The sequence below is a fragment of the Artemia sp. Qi Xiang Cuo genome, chromosome 12 (assembly GCF_049724085.1).
Source record: "Artemia sp. Qi Xiang Cuo chromosome 12, ASM4972408v1, whole genome shotgun sequence".
Lineage (NCBI taxonomy): Eukaryota > Metazoa > Arthropoda > Branchiopoda > Anostraca > Artemiidae > Artemia > Artemia sp. Qi Xiang Cuo.
The window spans coordinates 20,654,411-20,675,440 of record NC_142805.1 but is presented as its reverse complement, the minus strand read 5'-3'; the positions used below and the strand labels follow the sequence as shown (position 1 = coordinate 20,675,440).

The window sequence follows — 21,030 nt, the reverse complement described above, 5'->3', positions numbered from 1 at the left end:
CTGTTCCACATATCATATACTCTATGCTTTTAAACTGATATTATGTTCTTAAATCTTATGCTAATAAAAAGTGTCTAATAACTGGCTTTGTATATGGACTATATGATTACTAGTAATCAAGTAAATCTGTATCATCACCGCGACATGTGTCACTTTTTAGTTATTTTTCCCAGATGTGCCATTTTATCTTAGAGTGTAGGGTGGCACCGGCATCCTTAACCTGTGCTTTTGTTAGGTTACAGGCAGATCTTTGTGAAGGAAGTGGTTTGATATCACCAGGCACGTGCGAGAGAAATTTTTTGTTGGTGGGGGGGGGGGGGCTTAAAAAGGCAAAAATGGGTGAACTATATGAGTTTATAAGACGGATCGTGAAAATCCAAAGGTTTTGTGTACCAAGAATGGACCGGAGGTACCCTCCCCTACATACACGAATGGATATCGCTAGAATATTTATATCCCTAGAATATTTTTATTCTGGAATATTGAAACGTACGACCTTTGAAAATTCCTTGAGATATGAATAAAGGAGTTACAGATTTTGTGCGTATCATCCTGTTTTGGTTTTGGAATGGAATAGAATATATTTAGAATTCACCTTCCCCCGGGGACTTTGGGGGACTAAGTCATCCTCAAAGACATCGTTATTATATTTTTGGACCATGCTGAACAAAATGACTATCTCAAAATTTTGATCGGGTGACTTTGGGAAAAAATGAGCGTGGGAGGGGGCCTAGTTACCCTCTATTTTTTGGTCGCCTAAAAAGGGCACTAGAACTTTTAATTTATGTTCGAATGAGCCATCCCGCGATATTCTAGGACCACTGGGTCGATACGATCACCCCTGGAAAAAAAAACAACAAAAAAACACGCATCCGTGATGTTTCTTCTGTCAAAAAAATACAAAATTCCACATTTTTGCAGATAGAAGCTTGAAACCTCTACAGTAGGTTTCTCTGATACGCTGAATCTGGTGGTGTAATTTTTATTAAGGTTCTATGACTTCCAGGGGGTGTTTCTCCCTTCTTTCGAAAATAAAGCAAATTTTCTGAGAAGCGTAGCTTTTGATGGGTAAGACTAAATTAAGCCTTGATGAAACTCGTATATTTGAAATCAGCATAAAAATTTGATTCTTTTGGTGTATCTAAAGGTATCAAAGTTCCGTTTTTTAGAGTTTCGGTTACTATTGAGCCAGGTTGCTCCTTACTTACAGTTACCACGAACTGTTTGAAACAAATGCTATAGCTGAAAAGCCTTTCGTTGTTTTTATTGGCTTATAATTTCATACAAAAGAATCAATCAGGTTTTGCGTTCTTTTTACTGACTTAAAATTTGACACAACAGCAACAGGTAAACATAACAGGTAGGGGATGTTTGGCTTCCCTTTTTGACATGCGATTACGGAATAATGTAACTAGCTAAAAAGAAATATTTATGATTGACGTCAAACAAATTAACCAATGGAATTAAAGCACACTTTTGGCACATGATGAAGACAGTCATATCTTTTTTGCTTTTTGGACAGATTATATTGTCAGTATTTTTGTCAGTGAAATTTCTCCTGGAAAATTTAATGGACATTTTTATACTTTGACGGTGTCTTAAATTATACAGAAATCTGCACTTTATAACTGTCAACAGAAACTGTGCTATTTGATGATTACCACTTTTTTGTCAAACTGGGATGATAAGGCAAATTAAAGTTATTTTTTTTAAATAGATGAAGCTGTTGTTCATTTCCTAAAACGCTTTCCACTGAATCGTAAAATGAGAAAATATATTTATGCCTTATAATTTAATAAATTGAACATGCCTGACCATCATGATGAAAAATCCATGGGAGTATCTAACAGAACATAATTTGAGGTCATTTAAAAGTATAGAATTTTTTTATTATGACGTCAGTAGTTGACGTAAAAATTACATGTGTGAAATGATAACGGTATTTTATGTATCTAATAAATGGGTTTTGCTCTTTGTAAGATCATATTTTTTGGTTATTGACTTTTGTCCTAATTGTGATTTATTGATGCGACTTCCGCAACGGTAATTCAAAAGGCTTTATGTGACACTTTTTGTCAAAGACGTTTTATAACAAGCCTATTTAATGACATCTGCCCGACCGATTTGTGTATTACCTAATCCTATATTTTATTTGGTATTCAAGATAATTAGGACTTCCTATGTTTCTGGAAAAAAAAAAATAAAATCTCTAAAAACCGTAGATTTCGGATGTTCTTGGGTATTTTCTATTGAGAAAAAATCGCCCTCTCTTCTAAATACTGAAAAACTAATTTTTTGTCTTCATTAAAAGATCTTAAAAATCCTTACACCCATTAATTGAATCCGATGAGCACGCGAGAAGTGAAGTTCGTTAATCCTAATGAGATAAAACAAAGTATGATAAAAATATAATAGTTTACGAGCAAATTTGGGCTATATATTTTCACAATAGGGGGGTGGGGGTAAAGCATAGCATATATTAAATACGTAACCTAAACTAACCTAGGTACTTTTTTTGGCCCCTATAACCCCAAAAAACTAAAGTTTAAATATTTTTCACAGATTGAGCAATAGCTCACTAGACAGCGGAAACCTGTTTCAATAGTATCTTTGACATTCTATATGCGGTTCTTCTCGCTTGTTTATCGGATTCTAAATAAGTACCAATTTTCCTAGTTTACAAAATATATGGCTGTTTAAGGGTCCGCTTAATCAACTCAGAATTCGTTGTCGCTGTCCTTGGTACTTTGAACGGTTACTGGATGTTTATGTAGTGTAAAAGAGTTTTTATTTGAGATTTTATTTTTTACACACTATAGACAGTATGTCATTAGGGCCGTAGATAGGGTACTTTTCGGGGGGGGGGGGGGTACAAAAACTTTAAAAAACACATTACAAATTTGTATATGTGAATTTTTTTATGTTTTATCGAAAGAAATGTCGGAAATAAATTTTAGGTGGGGGTTAAAACCCCCTGGATACCCCCCCCCCTTCCTCTAACCAATTCCTGAGACCCAGCCATGAACCTGATTTGGTCATATCATTATTGTTTTCTCTATGTTAAATTAAAGAAGAAAAAGCAGAGCTTGTATACCAGAAGCGCGAAGATTTACACAGCTGGATAGATTAAGCTGCGTTCGCCGTGAATGTTAAACGACATTAAAGGTCACAGGTCCTGTCTAATTTAGCAACTATGGGCCACCGGATATTACATGCCCACCTGATGCTATTTTCTTTATGGCGGTAATTAAGTACAATTCGAAGCTGTTACGGACTAGTCTGGGATCAACAAAACGGAATGAGAAAATGGCGTGATATAGTTAATTCTCTTTAAATGGTTATATTTAATAGGATAATCTTCATATTTTATTTAAATGATGGCCCAAAATGACTTTTCGTACTTGATATAGGTGACTTTTTGTATCTGAAGATGAACAACGGTTTTGTTCTTCGGTTGTGAAAGTTAATGTTTATGTTTAGGTTGTACCTAAAAATTGTCCTAAGGAGGGGGGGGGGGGTACTTTTAATGGTTTAAGGGTAGATGTTCTTAAAATAATACAAGAGAATACTCCTTTGAAAAAATCATAGGCTTTTCAAACATTCGAAAAAAAAATCCAGTGGCCGAAGTATTTATCGTGTTTAAGGTTGTTGGAGCTATTAGATTTTCATAACCAAATTAAAAGTTGGGTTTTAGCAAATTTTAGTAATAATGATTATTTTAATAAGATCGTATTATTTATGCCAGGAATCACAAGGGGAAGAGAATAGGAAATTTGAACTGATTTTTTTTTCTTTAGCCCTACTGTCAACGTCTTGCTGACGGCTTTAAATTGTGTACACCTCACTGAAAGCCTCTTTTACACTCTAACTAGGCGTTTGACAACAAGAGATAGATTGAGAGAGGGAGAGGGGGAAGCAGGAGGAGAAGGAGGAAATGTTAATCTTAGCATGGGCGGATCCAGATTTTTTTGGGAGGGGGGGGCAAAATAGGCTAATCCAATAAACTTGCATTAGGAGCAAGTTAATTAACGCAAATTGGCGTTAATTCAGTAAATTACACTACTTTAGAGTATGTTAGGGGGCACGCGCCCCTTGGATCTACCACTGAATCTTTACGCCATTTTGTCAGCGTATTCCTATGTTTTACCAAATTCTGGATATTGGAATTCCTCGACAGTAAATATCATCGTCTTATAAGTATAGCTCATGGCCACGTAGTAGGCTACTCCCTGCGCAATGACAAAATTTTCTCCTTAAGTTTGCATAACAGGATGTATTAAGTTATGGTAGTGCGAACGATTTTACGTCGTAGTTTGAAAGAACCATGATCATCATCAACTTCAGATCCCCGATTGATAAAAGGTAGTTATAGATCTACATTTGGGCCTGATAGCCATCTTCAAACTCCTTAGTGAGGAGTTAAATAAAATACAGTCGCCAAGACTAGCGGTATATCATCGTGATTGATGGTGCCAAAACTTGTTGTAAAAAAAAATGTGGCCCCGAGATTCACGGCCTTAGGATGCCACAAAGTTAACATCATCAACTTATGATCTCTGATCGATGGAAGGCAATTACACATATAGCTTTAAACCCGATATATAGACAGCAAAACCACATTAAGTATTTTAGCTAATACGAACAACAGTGATTTATTTCTGAATTCCTGCCCTTTTACTTATTTAAAGAAATGTTCCAAATCTTGAAATACCACGAGATTGTCGAGTGTTACTACTTGTCTGCGGTGTATGAAAAAATCTTTTTTTTTATGGGTCATTGAACGTGTTTTTCTGCTCGGTCAACTAACAAAAGTTGACTACCTTTACCGCAAATAGCAGGAAGCAATCCGGAACCGTAATGACCGCCTTCGCTTACCGCATATCGCTCTTTTTACCACACGCCACTGTCCAAAACTTTGTATCCTCTGAAAGTAACTTCAAAAAGGATTTAAAAAAAATTTAATTCATAAAAGAGTTGGTACCTTTAAAAACCTCTTTTAAAAACGTAAACGTTCGGTACCTCTAATCTCCAAATTATTTTTCTGTCGTCAGTGGCGTCAATTCACGGAAATGTCGGGGGGGGGGGGCAAAATGGACTTTTCAAAATCTTAAGGGTCTTTTTTTTCTTCAATTTTTTCAAAGAAAATAAAAAGGACATTTTCCAATGAAAATGCCTAAAAAAAGGTATTTTGGTCCTCTTTGTTTTCTTGGTTTGTCTAAAAAAATATAAAAATAAATAGATTATCTCTTTTAATATCTGCATCGTCTTGGTAACCTTTCAAACAAATGCAATAAAGTTTTTTCTTTACAATCCATGCAATGGTTGATATTACCCCACGCCACTGTCGAAAAAATCTTTTTAAAGTAACTTAAACAAAAGGATTTTTTATAAACAAAAGGGCTGGAAATCATTATAACTTTTTTATTATTTCCCTTCGGTTGCTTTGAAGTCTTGTTCTCCTATTTTTCTTAATGTGTCTACGCAAAAAAAACAACGAAAAAATGAAACCGATTATCCCTTTGGACAGCTTTTTGAACCTGGTATGGTATTACATAACTTCAGTGGGTTTTTTTTTTATCCATGCAAGGGTTTATATATTATTCGGGTGTGTTCACATTGCTCCCCTGCAATTGGTCCGCATACTGGCCCTCCGATTTCCCCACTAGTTTCACTAAAACTAAGAGTAAGGACGGTCACATCATAGAGTTGTCCTTGAATTTTGACTGCCCCGAGCTTTTATTTTTAAATTTTAAAAAATTACAGCTGTAAAAAAAAAAATGTTTTGTACTTTTCAGCGTGTTTGAAGATAAAATATGATTTAAACTTCTTTTTCTGACAGAAAACCCTAATTGTCTAATGAATCATACAACAAATATTGTTAATAAAACTTTGCAATAGGCTAAAAAAAAGGTCTAACAGTTCGTGCTTAACAAGAAATTCAGCTTAAAAGACCTCATCCCGAGACCACGTCTATCTCTCCGTCAAACAACCAATGTCCATAGTTACCTGAATACGATAAATGCCAGAATATTTATTGAAGATGAACTGCTTTTCTGTTGAGCAGAATTTTATAAAAATAGGGTAAGTCATGAAAATAATGAAACAAATTATCAACAACCTGTAAGGAACTAAAAATACATCAATAGCCTCCATTACAAAGGATAAATTTGAAAAGCAATAACATCAATATGTATTAACAAAACATCAACACTAATATTTTAATAGCTTTTTTGTTAATTAATAATTAGTAAAATTAATGTTATAAATATATCTTCCCAGTTTCTGAACTATGTTCCATTAAATTAAAAGTTGTGATAAAAAGCCTTGGATACTACAAAAAAACGCACACGTGACAACCTAAGGCAAAAGTGGCGTCAGAAATGGAGTAGTGACTTTTAGTATAGCCGACAGTTTTTTAGTAGGCCTATCAGTTTTCATATTTTTTAAGGAAAAGTAATTACAATGACAATTAAGCCTGCATATATTACCAATTACTTGCTACCCAAAGGTGTAAAGCTTTTTTAGAGCTAATTTAGCGCAGTTCGCGATCTACTAAAAGATGGGAAAAAATTTCGTCGGCCTCTGTCGGGTAATCTTTTTCTCCTGACGGCGAATCAATCATAAAAATGTAGTTATGTTCTTGTATAATTAGAGCCTGTCTAAATACGAAAAAGAAACAAATACCAACTTATTATGAGCTATTACATATGTAATACTGGGTATAAACAAGGCTGTATCCAGGAGGGTGGGGTTAGGGGGTTTTAGCCCCCCCTGAAATCTCTTTCTGACTCTCAAAAACGTAACAAAAATGCACGATAGTATTTTTTTATCTGTTTTTAAGGTTTTTAACCCCCCACCCCAAAAAAACCCTTGAACAAAAATCCTGGATACGAAGTTGAGTATAAATGCGCACCAAACTTATAGGGAGTGGGGAATAGATACTACTTGGGGAGGAGGGGGGAGACTGGACACTTAAAAAACTAGTTTTCAATTTTTAAGCATTCTTTTTTAGCGTTTGTTTTCAAGATTTTCCAATAGCTTGTCTTTAGATAATTTTAGAGGGGGAGATTAATTCTGCTACTACTTTCTCTCCTGTGCAAGTGGTATTTATAATTAATGCCACTGAATATGAAGAAGAAACAAGTGCTGAATTGGATTGAGTTATTACAAGTGAAGTAAGGGGTATAAATACGTGGTAAACTCATAGGACGTTGCAACTAAATACTATTTTGGGGGAAAAGATTTTCCCAAAAAAATATTTCCGGCGTAATTTGATTGCTATTGGCGAACAATTGTTTCTACAAGGTAGGGTTTTATTTAAACTTTTAGAAAAGACGAACACATTTCTATGTCAAAAGCTCAATGTCAACAGCTATTTCAGCAGTTAAAGGTTATTATAGAATATAAATTCTATTAATGCTTTTAAAGAACGTCGACCCTTACACGACTATATTGACCTTCTTCTTTTCGATGTACGAACGGGGGGGGGGGGGTGGTGGTGGTGGTGCAAATCTTTAAAAAGTACTAATTGAATAGTTAACATGAATCTAACTGTCGCTAAAATAAAATCTTCGTTAATCCAGATAGTCGCTGGAACGCCAATTTTCAAATCCAGATTATCAATTGTGACTGGATTCTCAACTAGATTTTGCTGATGCAGTGAATCTCGACAGAAAATTCTCCAGTTATATTTTGTGTTGTTGCTAGAATGTTGTGTTGTATATTATTGTCACACTTCTCCTTTTTTAGGCGAAGCTATTCATCTTGCAAGAGATTTTGGGTATGTTTGCGAAACCGAATTTCCATCTCGACATGTTGCAGAATATTTGTGTAGACAACATCAACAAAATGATCCAGCTGATACTTATAGACGCAAAGATTTAATCCTAGCAACAAAGTAAGTTTTTTTTTTTTTGGTTTTGCTCAATTTGTTTTTTCGTTTGATATTTACCCTTAAGCTGGGTTAAGAAAGGAAATCGTTGTTTTAATTCTTCAGCCAAATTTCGCATTTCCACTGGAAAAATTGTCTTGACGAGAATGAATATTTGGTTAGCTTCATTTACGGATCGAAGTTGTAAACAAGTTATGAACTTGCAAAAATTTAGGTACTTTTTTAGATGATTTTTTTTCCATGCAATATATAATATTAAGCTGGTTTCATACATGAGGAGAAATATGTTTCGTCTGCCGGATCCACGTCACCAGAAAAAAATGTATTGGAGGGAGTGAATAGTTCGTCTGCTTCTATTGCGGGTCGAAACTGTAAATTGTGAGAGTTTTTTCGTGCGATATATAATATTAAGCTCGGTTCAGACGGGGGTCAAATTTCACTCCGCTAGCCAAAAAAATATGTTGATATTAGGGCTCAACAATAATAATAATAATAAACATTATTTGGTAATCTTAATAGGACATGCCCAGATATTCGGGAAAATTCAGGATCAGATGGGCGCGTCCAGAGGCCCCCCCCCCCCCCATTTCACTTCCCTAATCATAAAGAAGTTTTATATTCGACATACTCTCTAGCAAGACTTAGGAATTTCGCTTTCAATCAGACCTAGTAGTCGGAATTCACACAGCAATGTCGTTTGGTCGTTTTCGCTTAACAAAATTTACCGTCCTCTACCCGAACTTAGCCTTAGGTTACAGTGAACCACAGGAAAAAGCCCTTTTCTAATTACTTTTGTTGACCCTTCTAATAGTTTTGAAAATCGTAAAAATATGCAAATAAGAAACTACCTAGCAATTAAAAGTAGTTGTTCTAAACACCAAATGTCAGCCAAGAAAGACTAAAGGGCATGGTTAAATATTGACCTCATTTTAAAGATCAAAGATTCATGACATCTATATGATGTTATTTTCTAATTTTATAGTTTTCTTGTTTTTTTTTCTATTACTTATTTAACCTTAACAAGATTAGTAATTTTTTTAAGGTTGCCATAATTGCCAAGCATTGATACAGAGTACATTTGCCACTCAATTACTTGGACTATTTGTCTTGGCTTTTACTTTCTACAATTAGCCATGTCTTGATGCAACCTACTGCAAAATACACAATTCAAAATCAACGACGCTGGACGTCGCGGCCGTCCAGCGACGGGACGTTTTAATTTTCTTCTTTCGACACATGCCTGACCAATCTTCAGGAGCTTCCCTCTCCCCACAATGAGAAGCAAAGACATAATTAATAGTTTTCTTGGATATTCCTCAATTCAGTCAGTGTTGAGTGAAATTTTTTGCTCTTCAGGGCCTCAAACTAAACTGAAAACGAATCCTCCAAGTTAGTGCTTGAAATGAGAGCTTAAACATGATTGAGGGCTTAACTCCAGGTTCTCTTTTTAAACATTTTTGGGTATTTACGGTTATGGTAATTCATAAGAAGGTATGTTACGCAACATAAGTTTTGCAGGAGAGCATAAAAGCTGACACGAGTTTTTTTTAATGTTTGGTGACATTATTATTTGATTGTTATTTTATTTTATTATATTTTATTGTCATTATTATTTTTAATATCATTAAATAAAAAACAAGTTTTTTTAAACTGAAAGTAAAGAGCAACATTAAAACTCAAAACGAACAGAAATTTTTACGTATATGAAGGGGTTCGCCCCCTCATCAATACCTCGCTCTTTACGCCGAAGTTCGAATGTTGTTCTAATTCTTTAAGAATGACCCCTTAATCACAAAAGCCGTTTAATTAGAATAAATAGCTCCTTTGAGAGTATTAAAAGAAATTTAGCCTAAAAGGTAAGGTTTTGACGAGGGGGTGAACCCCCTCATATACGTAATAATCTCTGTTCGTTTTAAGTTTTAATGTTGCGCCAAAAAGCTGAAAACTGTTTTTTTTTTATATTTAATTTCTGATCGTTTTTAAATAAGGCTGGGAAATCCGGTATGCCCTTCATGGAAAATTCCCTTCCCCCATGAAAAATTCCTCAATGAAAACATCCTCCCGCGTAACCCCCGACCCCCCTTGCCAGGAAAAAATCCCCCCTGAAAACGTCTATATACTTCCCAATAACCAATACTATATGTAAACTATAGGCAAGGTTCATAACTTGCAGCCCTTCCCCCGGAGACTGTGAGGGATTAAGTCATACTCAAACACATAGTTATTACATTTTTCGACTATGCTGAACAAAATAGTTATCTCAAAATTTTGATCGGGTGACTTTGGGGGAAAATGAACGTTGGAGGGGGCCTAGTTGCCCTCCAATGGTTTTGGTTACTTAAAAAGGGCACTAGAACTTTTAATTTCCGTTTGAATGAGCCATCTTACGATATTCTAGGACCACTGGACTGGGTCAATACGATCATCCCTAAAACAAATAAAAACATAAAATAAACTGGAGCTTGAAACCACTACAGTAAGGTTATCTGATACGCTGAATCTGATGGTGTGATTTTTATTAAGATTATATGACCTCTAGCGGGTGTTTCTTCCTTTTTTTTTCGAAAATTAGGAAAAATTTATCAGGCTTGTAACTTTTGATGGGTAAGACTAAACTTGATGAAACTTATATATTTGAAATCAGCATAAGAATCTAATTCTTTTAAGTTTCGTTTTTTAGAGTTTCGGTTACTATTGAGCCGGGTCGCTCCTCACTTACACTTCGTTACCACGAACCGTTTGATACCATATAAACTATCCACATATATTTGTAAAATGTGTGCCAAAAGTGGAACCTATAATCTTATTCACTTATAACATCACAAATGAATCATTCTTTTTCACTAGGTTTATTTAAATCTTATTATTGTGTATTTATGATTTACATTTATTTTTAAGTTAATATTTTATCATATAATAAATAATATTATATTTATTATGCTATTGCTATTATGCTGTTGTAACGAATAGTTGTTTGTGCAAGGATCTGATTTATTTTGCGTTTATGATAAAAAAAAGAGAATGTGTACATCAAAACCTCCAAATTCCAACTAATTCTGTGCTTGAGAATGAGAGACTTAAGATTAAAAGGGACTGTTGCATAATGCGGGCACTGCTAAAGAAGTCAAGTTTGGTTAATACTAATGAAATAAAAGAGGATGAATATATAATATTTTAGAAACAAATTTGGGCTATATATTTGCACATTAGGGGGTGGGGGGTAAAGCATAGCATATATTAAATACGTAACCTAACCTAGGTACCTTCCCCCCTAAACTCCGAAAAACAACAGTTTAAATATCGTAAACGCAATGAAAACCACGCTTTGCATTACATTTCTTTATAGCGGTCTCTTGCAAATAACCCGTCTGGCGGGTTTCGTCTCTCGTTAGTATATAGCAGAGCCACATTATGCGACAGTACCAATTAAAACACCGATTTATTTAAGAGTCAAATAGGATATTGAGAAACAAATTCAATCAATCGATCAAGCTTTTCTTGTTTATAGGATGGTTATAAATCTCAGTTTGTCAAAAATATCATATAACACCTTTTGAATTAGTGTAGCCATTAAAGGAAAAGAAAATTATAATTTTTGTTGTTTAATTAATCCTCCAGATAGACGGTTCTAGATGATGGTGTAACATTCCCGGTTATTTTTCAAGAGTTCTTTCCTTTGTGTTTCCTCCTTCTAGCAATCAGTGAGTTGTGTATATAGGCTACATATTTGATGGAAAGACAATTCTAATTAGTCTAAGATTTTTAAAAATATTTTAGGTTAAAAGTTGTCTAAGATCTGGCCGGCCAAGTACACAATAATCTGTTTGGGGGGGGGGGTACAACTTTAAAAATTAACAGGTAACAAAATAGTCTAATTTTATGGATAATGTAAGGAAATAAAATCGGAACTATTAGCATATTTTCGGATTAGGCAGGGGTATGACGACCCCCTTGTAAGTACGCACCGATGAACTGGGGCTACTTAATATCTTGGTGGTATGGGGGATCAATCCACTCTAGATGCCCTTTATAGCCACTGCCAAAACGAAATGCGTATTTTTATAAAATTGAACTTCAAGTGATATACAAGGCCCGTGAAGTTACTGCTTAAGTACTACTAATTTAAAGCCTAATGATCTTTTTCGTTCAAATAGTTTTTTAGGCTATTATTTGGTATGGTCGAGACTTTGAAATTAAAAGAAAAAGTCTATTTAAGAACCCAACATGAGTGAAGTGGAGTGGGAAAGGAAAAAAAAGTAGTAAAAAAAATTGTATTAACAACCATCTGCTTAGTTTTCCTTTTAAGATTATAATGAATGCTATAAAGTCTCCGTTAAGGCTACGTTTGAAACTCATGAAAAATTGAAGCGTTCTGTAAATGTGCAGAATATTAATCTTGTCGAACGTTAAATGCTTGTAAAAAGTAGTTCTAAATTACAATTATCAACTTGATAATTGAAGCTCTTTGGTAAATTATGTTTCAAGTAATTACTCAATAAAAATAGTCATAAAACTCTGTCGTTTGCAGTATTTCTTCCGTGAGAATTTGTTCTGTTTTTTCAATTGTGTGTGTTTTTTGTGCTATGCTCACACGCTAACCAAACTAAAAAATATGGAAAACATGTACGTACCGGAGGTGAGGGCTACTCGTTTGCCCCCCCCCCTCCCTTCAAAACCTTAAGATTGTATAAGAGGGCACATTTGAGTTCTAATACTTATCATACAATTTGCTGAAATAAATGTCTGGATGTGTGCCTGGTTCTCAGATGATCAGAAATTTTTCAGAACCAATTGTATGGTTAACTTTTCCTGTAGTGTTTTACCCTTTGTTGTGCGCATGTGCGTCATACGTAGACTCTAACTAAGTTGTTAAAAGAAGGAGGTGGTGAGCTGTCCGAGCCTCTTTCTGAAATCTCAAGATTATTTGGAATGTTCGTATAATTTCTAATGTTTCACATACAACACGCCAAAACGGTATTCTACACAATGTTCCTGAAGTTCAGGTCATCTGAAGTTTCAGGTGCAAATGTCTGGTTTTGCCAAAATTAAGTTTTCCCCCTAAAATCTCCAGTATCTCATATCCAGATTTTTCTAGTTACTAAAATACAGAGAAATTTGGAAATCTTGGATTAAAGACAAACTTACGCAACTTAAAATTTTGGCCGTATTCCAACGAAAAAAAATATATTTTCTGAAAAAAGCAAAAAAAAAAAAAAAAAAAAACAGCGACAGCTATGAAAAGTATCAAACGGATCTATCTCAATCTTGAAAGTCGTTTAACCGAATCATACTAATGCTGGAGAACTATTGCAGCTTGTTGGCTGGGCTGCCATGAGCACGCACAAAGAAATGAATGGGGAGAGGGACTTGTTAAAGCAGCGTATTTTCAAGCCCAATAATTTGAAACACTAAGTCAGGGGTACATTTATATTCTCGGGGCTATTGGCTTTCATCTTATGTCCTAGCAGATCCTAAGCTCCAGTCTTAAGGCCACCCCTCAGCTTTGTAATCTGGGAAGCTACTTTTTTATTTTGTTATTGCTTTATTATCTTTAAAGATCATGATTTGCAATATTCCCCCATTTAAGCCTTTTTAGTCAGTTTTAAATTAGAATTGTAAAAAATTCTAAGAATTTATAGCTTCTTTTGTAACAAAGATATTGTCACGTCATCAATGCTTTAAGAGTTCCTTTTCTCTGTCTTGCTTAAAGGAACCGTGGAATTGTCAAGTCACCTTTTTTAATCGGCCAATTGATTCTTCTATATTAACATTTTATAGTTGAGATACACATTATTTTTTTTTTTACAAATACAACTTAAACATTTTGTATTTTGTTATAAGGTATAAACTATATTTTTCGGACCCCGGCAAATTTAAGAGTTTGTTTGCATGTACTCTCAAATAGGAGAAAGAAATTAGTAAGATTAACGAAAGTTCACAGAAAAAAGAAAAACTGGGCCTATAAAGTCGGTATAAATGACCGACTGGATGTCTGCAGAGGGGGTCGGATCAAACATTTGCCCCTCCCCTTCCTTTATTTTTACCAAAAATGCACAAAATTACACAATTTTTCTGTGTTCCGAAAAACATGAGCCCTTCTCCTGGAATTGGTTTCGCAGGTTTTCCACTACTACTAACAACTTACTGCAGCATCAAGCCGTCTGAGGCCAACACGGATGTCTACGCTCCTTTACCCCCAGTCTATTCAAAGTTTCATGCTATAGCCCCTCCCATGAAATTCAAATTTCATTCAAATCCTTTCTTACGATTTCTTCCCACACTATTCAGGAACGACGGGCCGTATCCAGGATTTTTGTTTGGGGGGAGAGGGGAGAGGTACAAAAAGCTTCAAAAAACGCACACAAAACTTGTTTTATGTTCATTTTTGTTACGTTTTTACGAGTCGGACAAGCATTTTTTTTGGGAAGGCCGTATCCCCCACGGATACGGCCTTGCAGGAACGGCCTATTTTTCCTTTGGTCCAAATGGGGCTTGCTTCTACTTGAACACATTTCCAGCGTCCTTTAAGACCTCCTCCAGCCAGCATGGCAATTTGTTTGCAAGAACAAAAGCAAGAAGCCAGAAGGTAACTAATAGGTAGAAGAAGAAGCCAGAAGGTAACTTCTGGCTTCTTCAGCCAGAATTTAAGGGTTTAAGAGTGTTTTCACCCTTAAATTCCCTAATCGCATCTATTTGTAAAATACTGAAGATTTAGCTGATTAGCCAAGACATGAAAATAAAAGGTGTTTTTTTGTGAACTGATCAATGTCCTATGGATTGATTCTCAGACAATCCAGTGTTTCTTCCCGATCAAAAGACATTTAACCACAGAGACCCATTGCAAGGTCAAGAGGTCAGACAAAATTTCTTGCAGTGCACTCTGCATGTGAAAACATCAAAACTACCTACTTCCTTTATCATATGTGAACCTGAGCGGAAGTGGTTATAAACAATAATTTTTGAGAATTAAATTAACTGAATTTGTAAGATCAAATTTGATTTTCAGGGTTGCCTGGATAATTTCATATTGTCATTTTCGTCTCATTAATATATCATTATAGGCAAGTGATAAATAAGGACGGAAAGAGACACGTCCATAGGCCCACATAGTCCATAGGTTTTCAGGATCAGATCAGAAAATATTTAAAGGGATGCCTGATTACTCTGCTCTAAGGAGACGCGTAGCTAGGAGAATATTTCTGGAGTGGGTTGCGGTGCAAATTAAAAAAAAACAAAAACAATTACATGGAAAATGAGAAATTCAAAATTTCAGGCGGAATTACTGGCCTAAAGGACATCCTCCCCCTTTGCGTTTGTATATGCAAAAGTTTAAAGGGACTAGTATTTCAGCTTTAATGCAGTTTAGTATCTTCACAAATTTCCAGAGCTTTTAGACGATTTTATGATAGGGGTAAAGAGAATCCGGAGGAGGAGAGGGCTGAGAGAGGCACTTTTAGCTGCCCTTCTGCGCGCTTTTCTAGACACTCAATTTTGTCCTGTATAATTTGATAGTAACGACCGTAGTACTCAGAAAAAACTTCATTTAAAGTGGTAGCAATCAAGGCGTTATACACTGCAGTTGCTGTCATGTATACTAAAACGCACGAATGTGCTGTCGCGCCGCTGACGTTGAACCCGTGTTTCCACTTGGAATCACTGTCTGTTTTGACAGCTTGCAAACACTAGGTAGTGTTTCCACTTGGAGCCGAAGAGTTGGGCCGATTCTGGCATTGCTGTAATACCGGCTATAGTGTGGAGAGAGCAGAGCAAGTTCTAGCCTCCCTAAGGTTTCCAAACTCAATTTATTATTGTGGACCCCATGTAGAGACCATATTGGATATTATGGTTCATTTGCACATTGCGTAAATCCGTCAGTATCCTTTCGAACGATGGCCCTGAAAGCGCCACGAAAGCTGTTGAGCAATAGCGAGCCAAAAGACACCATTTTTTTATTTTCTTATAGCTTAGGTGATCAATATCATACAAGTTGGGGTAGCCTTGAACCAATCTTGTAAGATCATGAAGATTTTGATGATCCATAGTCGTGGTTTTATTCATTTAAAAAACCTTGCCAAAAATCCGTCCTGATTTGACCAAATCGTTGCGGAAAGCATGGGAGTTTTTCAAGCACGAAAACGGACGAAATTTCCGCACGGATTGCTAAATCCGGATGGATTTTTTGCAATGCGTAATTGAACGATAAGCTGATAAGAATGAATATCGCAATTTAATATTAGCCAAAAGGCCTTTAAGGGTTGCATTGGTAGGATATCATTTTTAAATTTAAACGCCATCTATTCCATATCAGCTGAGATGCGGGTAATATTTTGCAAACAAAAGAAATAAACAAAATAGATTCTTTAATTTCACAGACGTCAAAATATTTAATATTTAGAATTCCGTTTAGATCTGAAACCTTTAATAAAATGAAATAAAAATATTTTACTTCATTTTAATACGAGGTATGAAAAAAAAAACTTTTTTGAAAAAAAAAAAAATGAAATTTTAAGCCGAAAAATGAATTATGTTTCGGCTTCAAAGAAGCTGAAATCCAGCTAATTAGGACTTTCTGCTAATAAACTATAGCAATATATTTTTTTTTTATATATGAGACTCCAGATCTAAACAGTTTGCTCCTTTGATTCCTTTAAAATAAAAAACATTTTTTTAATTTCGCCTCTTTTTCAAAGTTTTCCTAATGCGAATTAGGAAATGAGTTTTCTTAAAACTCATCAAGTTATCGAAAAAGACTTGTTGTTCAGCAGCTGTAGGAGTTGATTTTTTTTTTTTTTTAATAAGCTTCATTTGAAAGAGGGTGAATCCAATGTCATTTTGACAGCTTGCTAATCGAGTACCGTTGAATTAGATTTAGACTCACGGGTTCCAAAGGCAGGTTCAGTGCCGTGTACGTTTATGGCAAAGTGTGTAAATCCTCGTAATATCATCATCAACTATGAGCTTTTGACCAGAAAAACAAATTTAATTTAGCGGAAATTGGTAACTAGTTCATTTGAAATTTTGTTTTGCATCCCCTTATCGGATTTTTTGGTGACTTTCTTCAACTTATTAAATTTGCTTTGTTTCTGAAAAGATGGAAATCCCCCAGGTAAGAGCAGAGAGAGGGATACCTTGGTTCTCCGGGCCATTCAGGCGCGTGCTCCTCTTATATTTTAGATGTTCTTAAATTCCCAATAATAATAATAATGATAACTTTCAATGCTCAAAAGCCCTAGGTGTTGGCAATAAAAACTGAAAAATGTAATTCCAGCTAAATCACACTACACAAACAAAAACATTATACAAATTGCAAAACCTATTTCTCTCCATTGTCAGCCTGAGAAATCGTCCTGACCTTTCAAAGCTTACAAGATTCTCATCCCTCACTAAACTCGGCAGCCATCTTTCATCAAACCAATATTCTGTACACTTCCTTTCGCAACTCAGTCAATTCTTCGCATTCAACCATCACATGACCCACAGTCTCACCAATATCTCCTTACATAGACCAAAATTAAGGGCCATCCTGATTTTGCCTAATGCTTAAATTTTTCCCCCAAGTGGTAAACTGTTTGGCCTCAATTCAATAATTTCCTTTGACTTTTCCTTTCCTAGATTCACCTTAAAAAAATCACCAAAATTACTATTTTTGGGTTTTGACGCACGCCTCTTCTTAATATTCTTTTTCTTAATTTTAGGCAAATAACAAAGGAGCTGATGGACCTTCTGAATCAGGACCGATCCCCTTTGTGCAATACCAGGCCTCAGATCATTCTTGAGCAGAATATACAGCGCCATTTGACACACTTTTCTTTGATTACACATGGATTTGGAAGCCCGGCCATCGTCGCTGCCTTAACTGCTATACAGGTAAAATAAAGACACGATTGGATAAGAAAAGATTCCTTTCTATTTTTTTTTATTTATTCCAATAGCTGAAAACAAGGCGTTAAATTGGAATGATAAGCTTATCAATAGGTTTCTCGTACAAGTTACAAATCTGAGTTAAAAAAAAAGAAGCTTCAGTTTCGTTAAAAAGGAAAATTTGCATTTTTTAAGAGCAAGTTAATTTCCCTAATAGAAATAATGAGTAATATCAGAATTCTAACTTAGAAAATGGATAGATCTGGAATTAGTGAATTTAATTAAATGAGTAACTTGTCCTTTCTATATAAGTTACTGCTGCCGGCGTGTCGTCAAATTGTATATTTCACACATAAACCCTAAAAAAAGCCAAACAAAAATAAAGATTCATTCTAAGACATTATAATGTCAAAATTTCAAAAACCGTAACTTTTTTGTATTTTTGAAAAAACATCTAACCCAATTGGAAAATAAGAACTGAAAGAGCTAATTATCTTTACACTCTAATAAGATAGAGGAATGTGGACTCGATCAATCGATCAAGCGTGTTTCTGCTAATAGTATGCGTCATAAAAACTGTCATATAACGCGTTTTGAATTAAGGAAGCCAGCTATTTATAGGTTTCCGTAGGCAGAATAAAATGTTTATTTTTGAAATACATTGGCCGATGTGTGGAATATAATAATGACATCTACATAGTATCTTTTGTGATGTCGCTGACGACAAGTTCCACTCTACAGTTTGTTTTGGCATTATGCTGCATTATTATCTTAGAACAAGTTTTCTTTGGGTAAGATATCGTCGTAAGAAAAGTTGTAATCTGTCTTAAAAATCCAGGGTTTTGGAATTTACATGTAACTCAAGGATGAACTGGCGGAAGGAGTGGAGGAGAGGGTTCAGCACGGCCCTTATAGTTTAACCATTCATTATTAATTAAGTTCTGCTTTTTGAGGCAGGGGATGGGAGGACAATACCTTTCTTTTTCTGACAATTTGACGTGAATTTAGAATCTCAGAAGGTAAAAACGCTGTCTACGTGGAACCAAATATCCCTACTCTTTTCGATTCGCATATCAAGGTCTATGGTACGCGATGCGTATTTTTTTTTCTAATGCTATAAGATCAGAGTGGGTTAGCTGTTTCTTAAGTAGTTTTTGGTAAAATACCCTTAAAAGTCCACCCTCGAGATCCGTGACGTTTTCTACGGCCCTATGCCAGGATATATTGAAATCACCCTCTGCCTTCCAATAAGGGTGATTGTTTATTTCATTGCTAATTGTATCTTTTTCTTTCAGAATTTCCTGAATGAATCATTAAAATATTTAGACAAGGTATATCCAATGGGCCAAGTGTCAATGGAAGGGAAGCAGAAAGAAGGTGACAAAAAGTGAAAAAAAGCGCAAAGTAGCTTAAAAATCGAAAGTGTGATTAAACTTGGACTCCACAATGGTGCTTCATTATTGTTGCCATATACGACTTAAAAGACATTTAAAACTGCATATTTTTGTCGTATTTCCTTGTATAAGCAAATTGTTGCGATGCAACATTGGTAAATATTTACCAAATCATATTATTGACTTATGAATAAAGTGAATATACCACTCGATGCCTTTTTTATGCTCTTTCCAAATATAATAATCATTTTTGTTGAAAATTAATTTTACCCCCATCCCTAGGCTATATACCAATTCAGGGTATATTTTTGCTAATTAGGGGGGTGGGTGGCAAATTTTATTTCTGATGTAAATGGAAGTAAGTTTAAACTTCACCCCCACCCCCTAATGTGCAAATTATACACCCTGAATTGGTATATAGGGGTGGGGTGAAATTCATTTCCAACAAAAATGATTATTATATTTGGAAAGAGCCTAAAAAAAGGCATCGAGTGGTATATTCACTTTATTCATAAGTCAATAATGTGATTTGGTAAATATTTACCGCAACATTTAGGTTCGAAAAAAAAACTGAGGGTAATTGTAGATAATAGGTTTATTTTAAGGGGAGTGCTTAATTGCGTCAATAACTGTTAAATGTTCGCAATGCTGGAATTATGAGATTAAAATTTGGTCTGTTTTTTTTTCTTTTCTTTAAAGGGCTAGTCACGTCAGATAACGTTTGTCACTCAAGTCAAATAGATTAATTAGAGAACATATTCCGAATATTTTAAACAATTTCAAAAAGCTTTGGAAAATCTTTTTTCGGAATTTGCTTTTAAAAAAAATTTCAAATAAGGGCGACGGGGTCGTGAGTGGGTTATAAAGAACGATTTTATTTCGGGAGGAGGGGTCAGGTTAGAATGTTTTTTTTTTTTTAATTTCTCAATTTTTTTTTTCTGAACCCTGCACATTAAGACCCTTTTGAATGTTGAGTCTTCCAGAAAAAGGCATTTGATAGGTGTCATTTAGATGTCGTGACAAGGCAACCTATAGATTTTTGTTAATTTGGAAAGCAGGGTCTATTAAAGAGAATGGGCCTGCCGTGACAGAATGGGAGCATACTAATAGATATCGATTTTGCTTTTAAGCATCCTATCTAAAAATAATAACCGGCAATACTAATCGACATTCATGTTGAAACATTCTGCATTGTTATAAAGAAGACATATACCAGAGCAAAAAAGGGTCTTAATCTCAAGGCTTTACTTCCATCACTTTTAAATGGGTTTTTGTAATTTGTAATTTAAAGTCAAATATTGCAAAAAAGTATGTAAATTTAATATTACTCAAAAAACATTGTTGAATAATGATGTCTTATATCTTAATGTCTTATAACGAACATGTCTTATAATTATTATACAGAAGCTATAACTGTTTTGAATGCTATTCAATGAGAATGGAGGGGTAAAAATATAAATCAGGCTCATATAGATGTTTAAATATTTTCTTGGCCCATTCTGTTTATTTAGAAATTCTTTTTTATGTATAATATTAATATATGTTAAATATTAAATTAGTTTAATATTAAATAAATATAAATACGCTGATTATTAATAAGTTGAATAAAAATTATTTTGAATTAATATTAAGTGGAATTAATGATTCTTATTATTTAATAAGAGTAATTAAATAAATTTAATATTAATCAAATAATATTTGACTGTGTATTACTTGATCAAGACAGATAAAAGCCGTTAGCGGCTTTTTCGATTGCCAAAAAATTGAAATATGTTTGAATTATATAAGATGTGTTTTGTATGATGTGCACTAGAAACAAATTGTTAACAATGTAAACTTAATATCCGTTTTGGTTTATTCCCTAGGCCTAGCATAGATCCTTGT

General features: G+C 34.7%; 1 protein-coding gene across 5 annotated transcripts in view; it reads left to right on the top strand.

Annotated features, from left to right (window-relative positions):
* Nucleotides 1-19,394, top strand: part of TfAP-2 (transcription factor AP-2) — a 193,631-nt gene extending 174,237 nt beyond the window's left edge. For 2 of the 5 annotated variants that reach the window (XM_089097488.1, XM_089097486.1), the window contains exons 8-10: nt 7,750-7,897; nt 17,587-17,758; nt 19,048-19,393. In XM_089097488.1, the coding sequence (XP_088953614.1) occupies nt 7,750-7,897; nt 17,587-17,758; nt 19,048-19,143 (416 nt within the window). In that variant the 3' untranslated portion in view covers nt 19,144-19,393. Of the gene's footprint in view, nt 1-7,749; nt 7,898-17,586; nt 17,759-19,047 lie in introns of all 5 variants that reach the window. The other 3 variants (XM_089097490.1, XM_089097489.1, XM_089097487.1) reach the window with 3 other exon arrangements.
* The last annotated feature ends 1,636 nt before the right edge of the window (nt 19,395-21,030 follow it).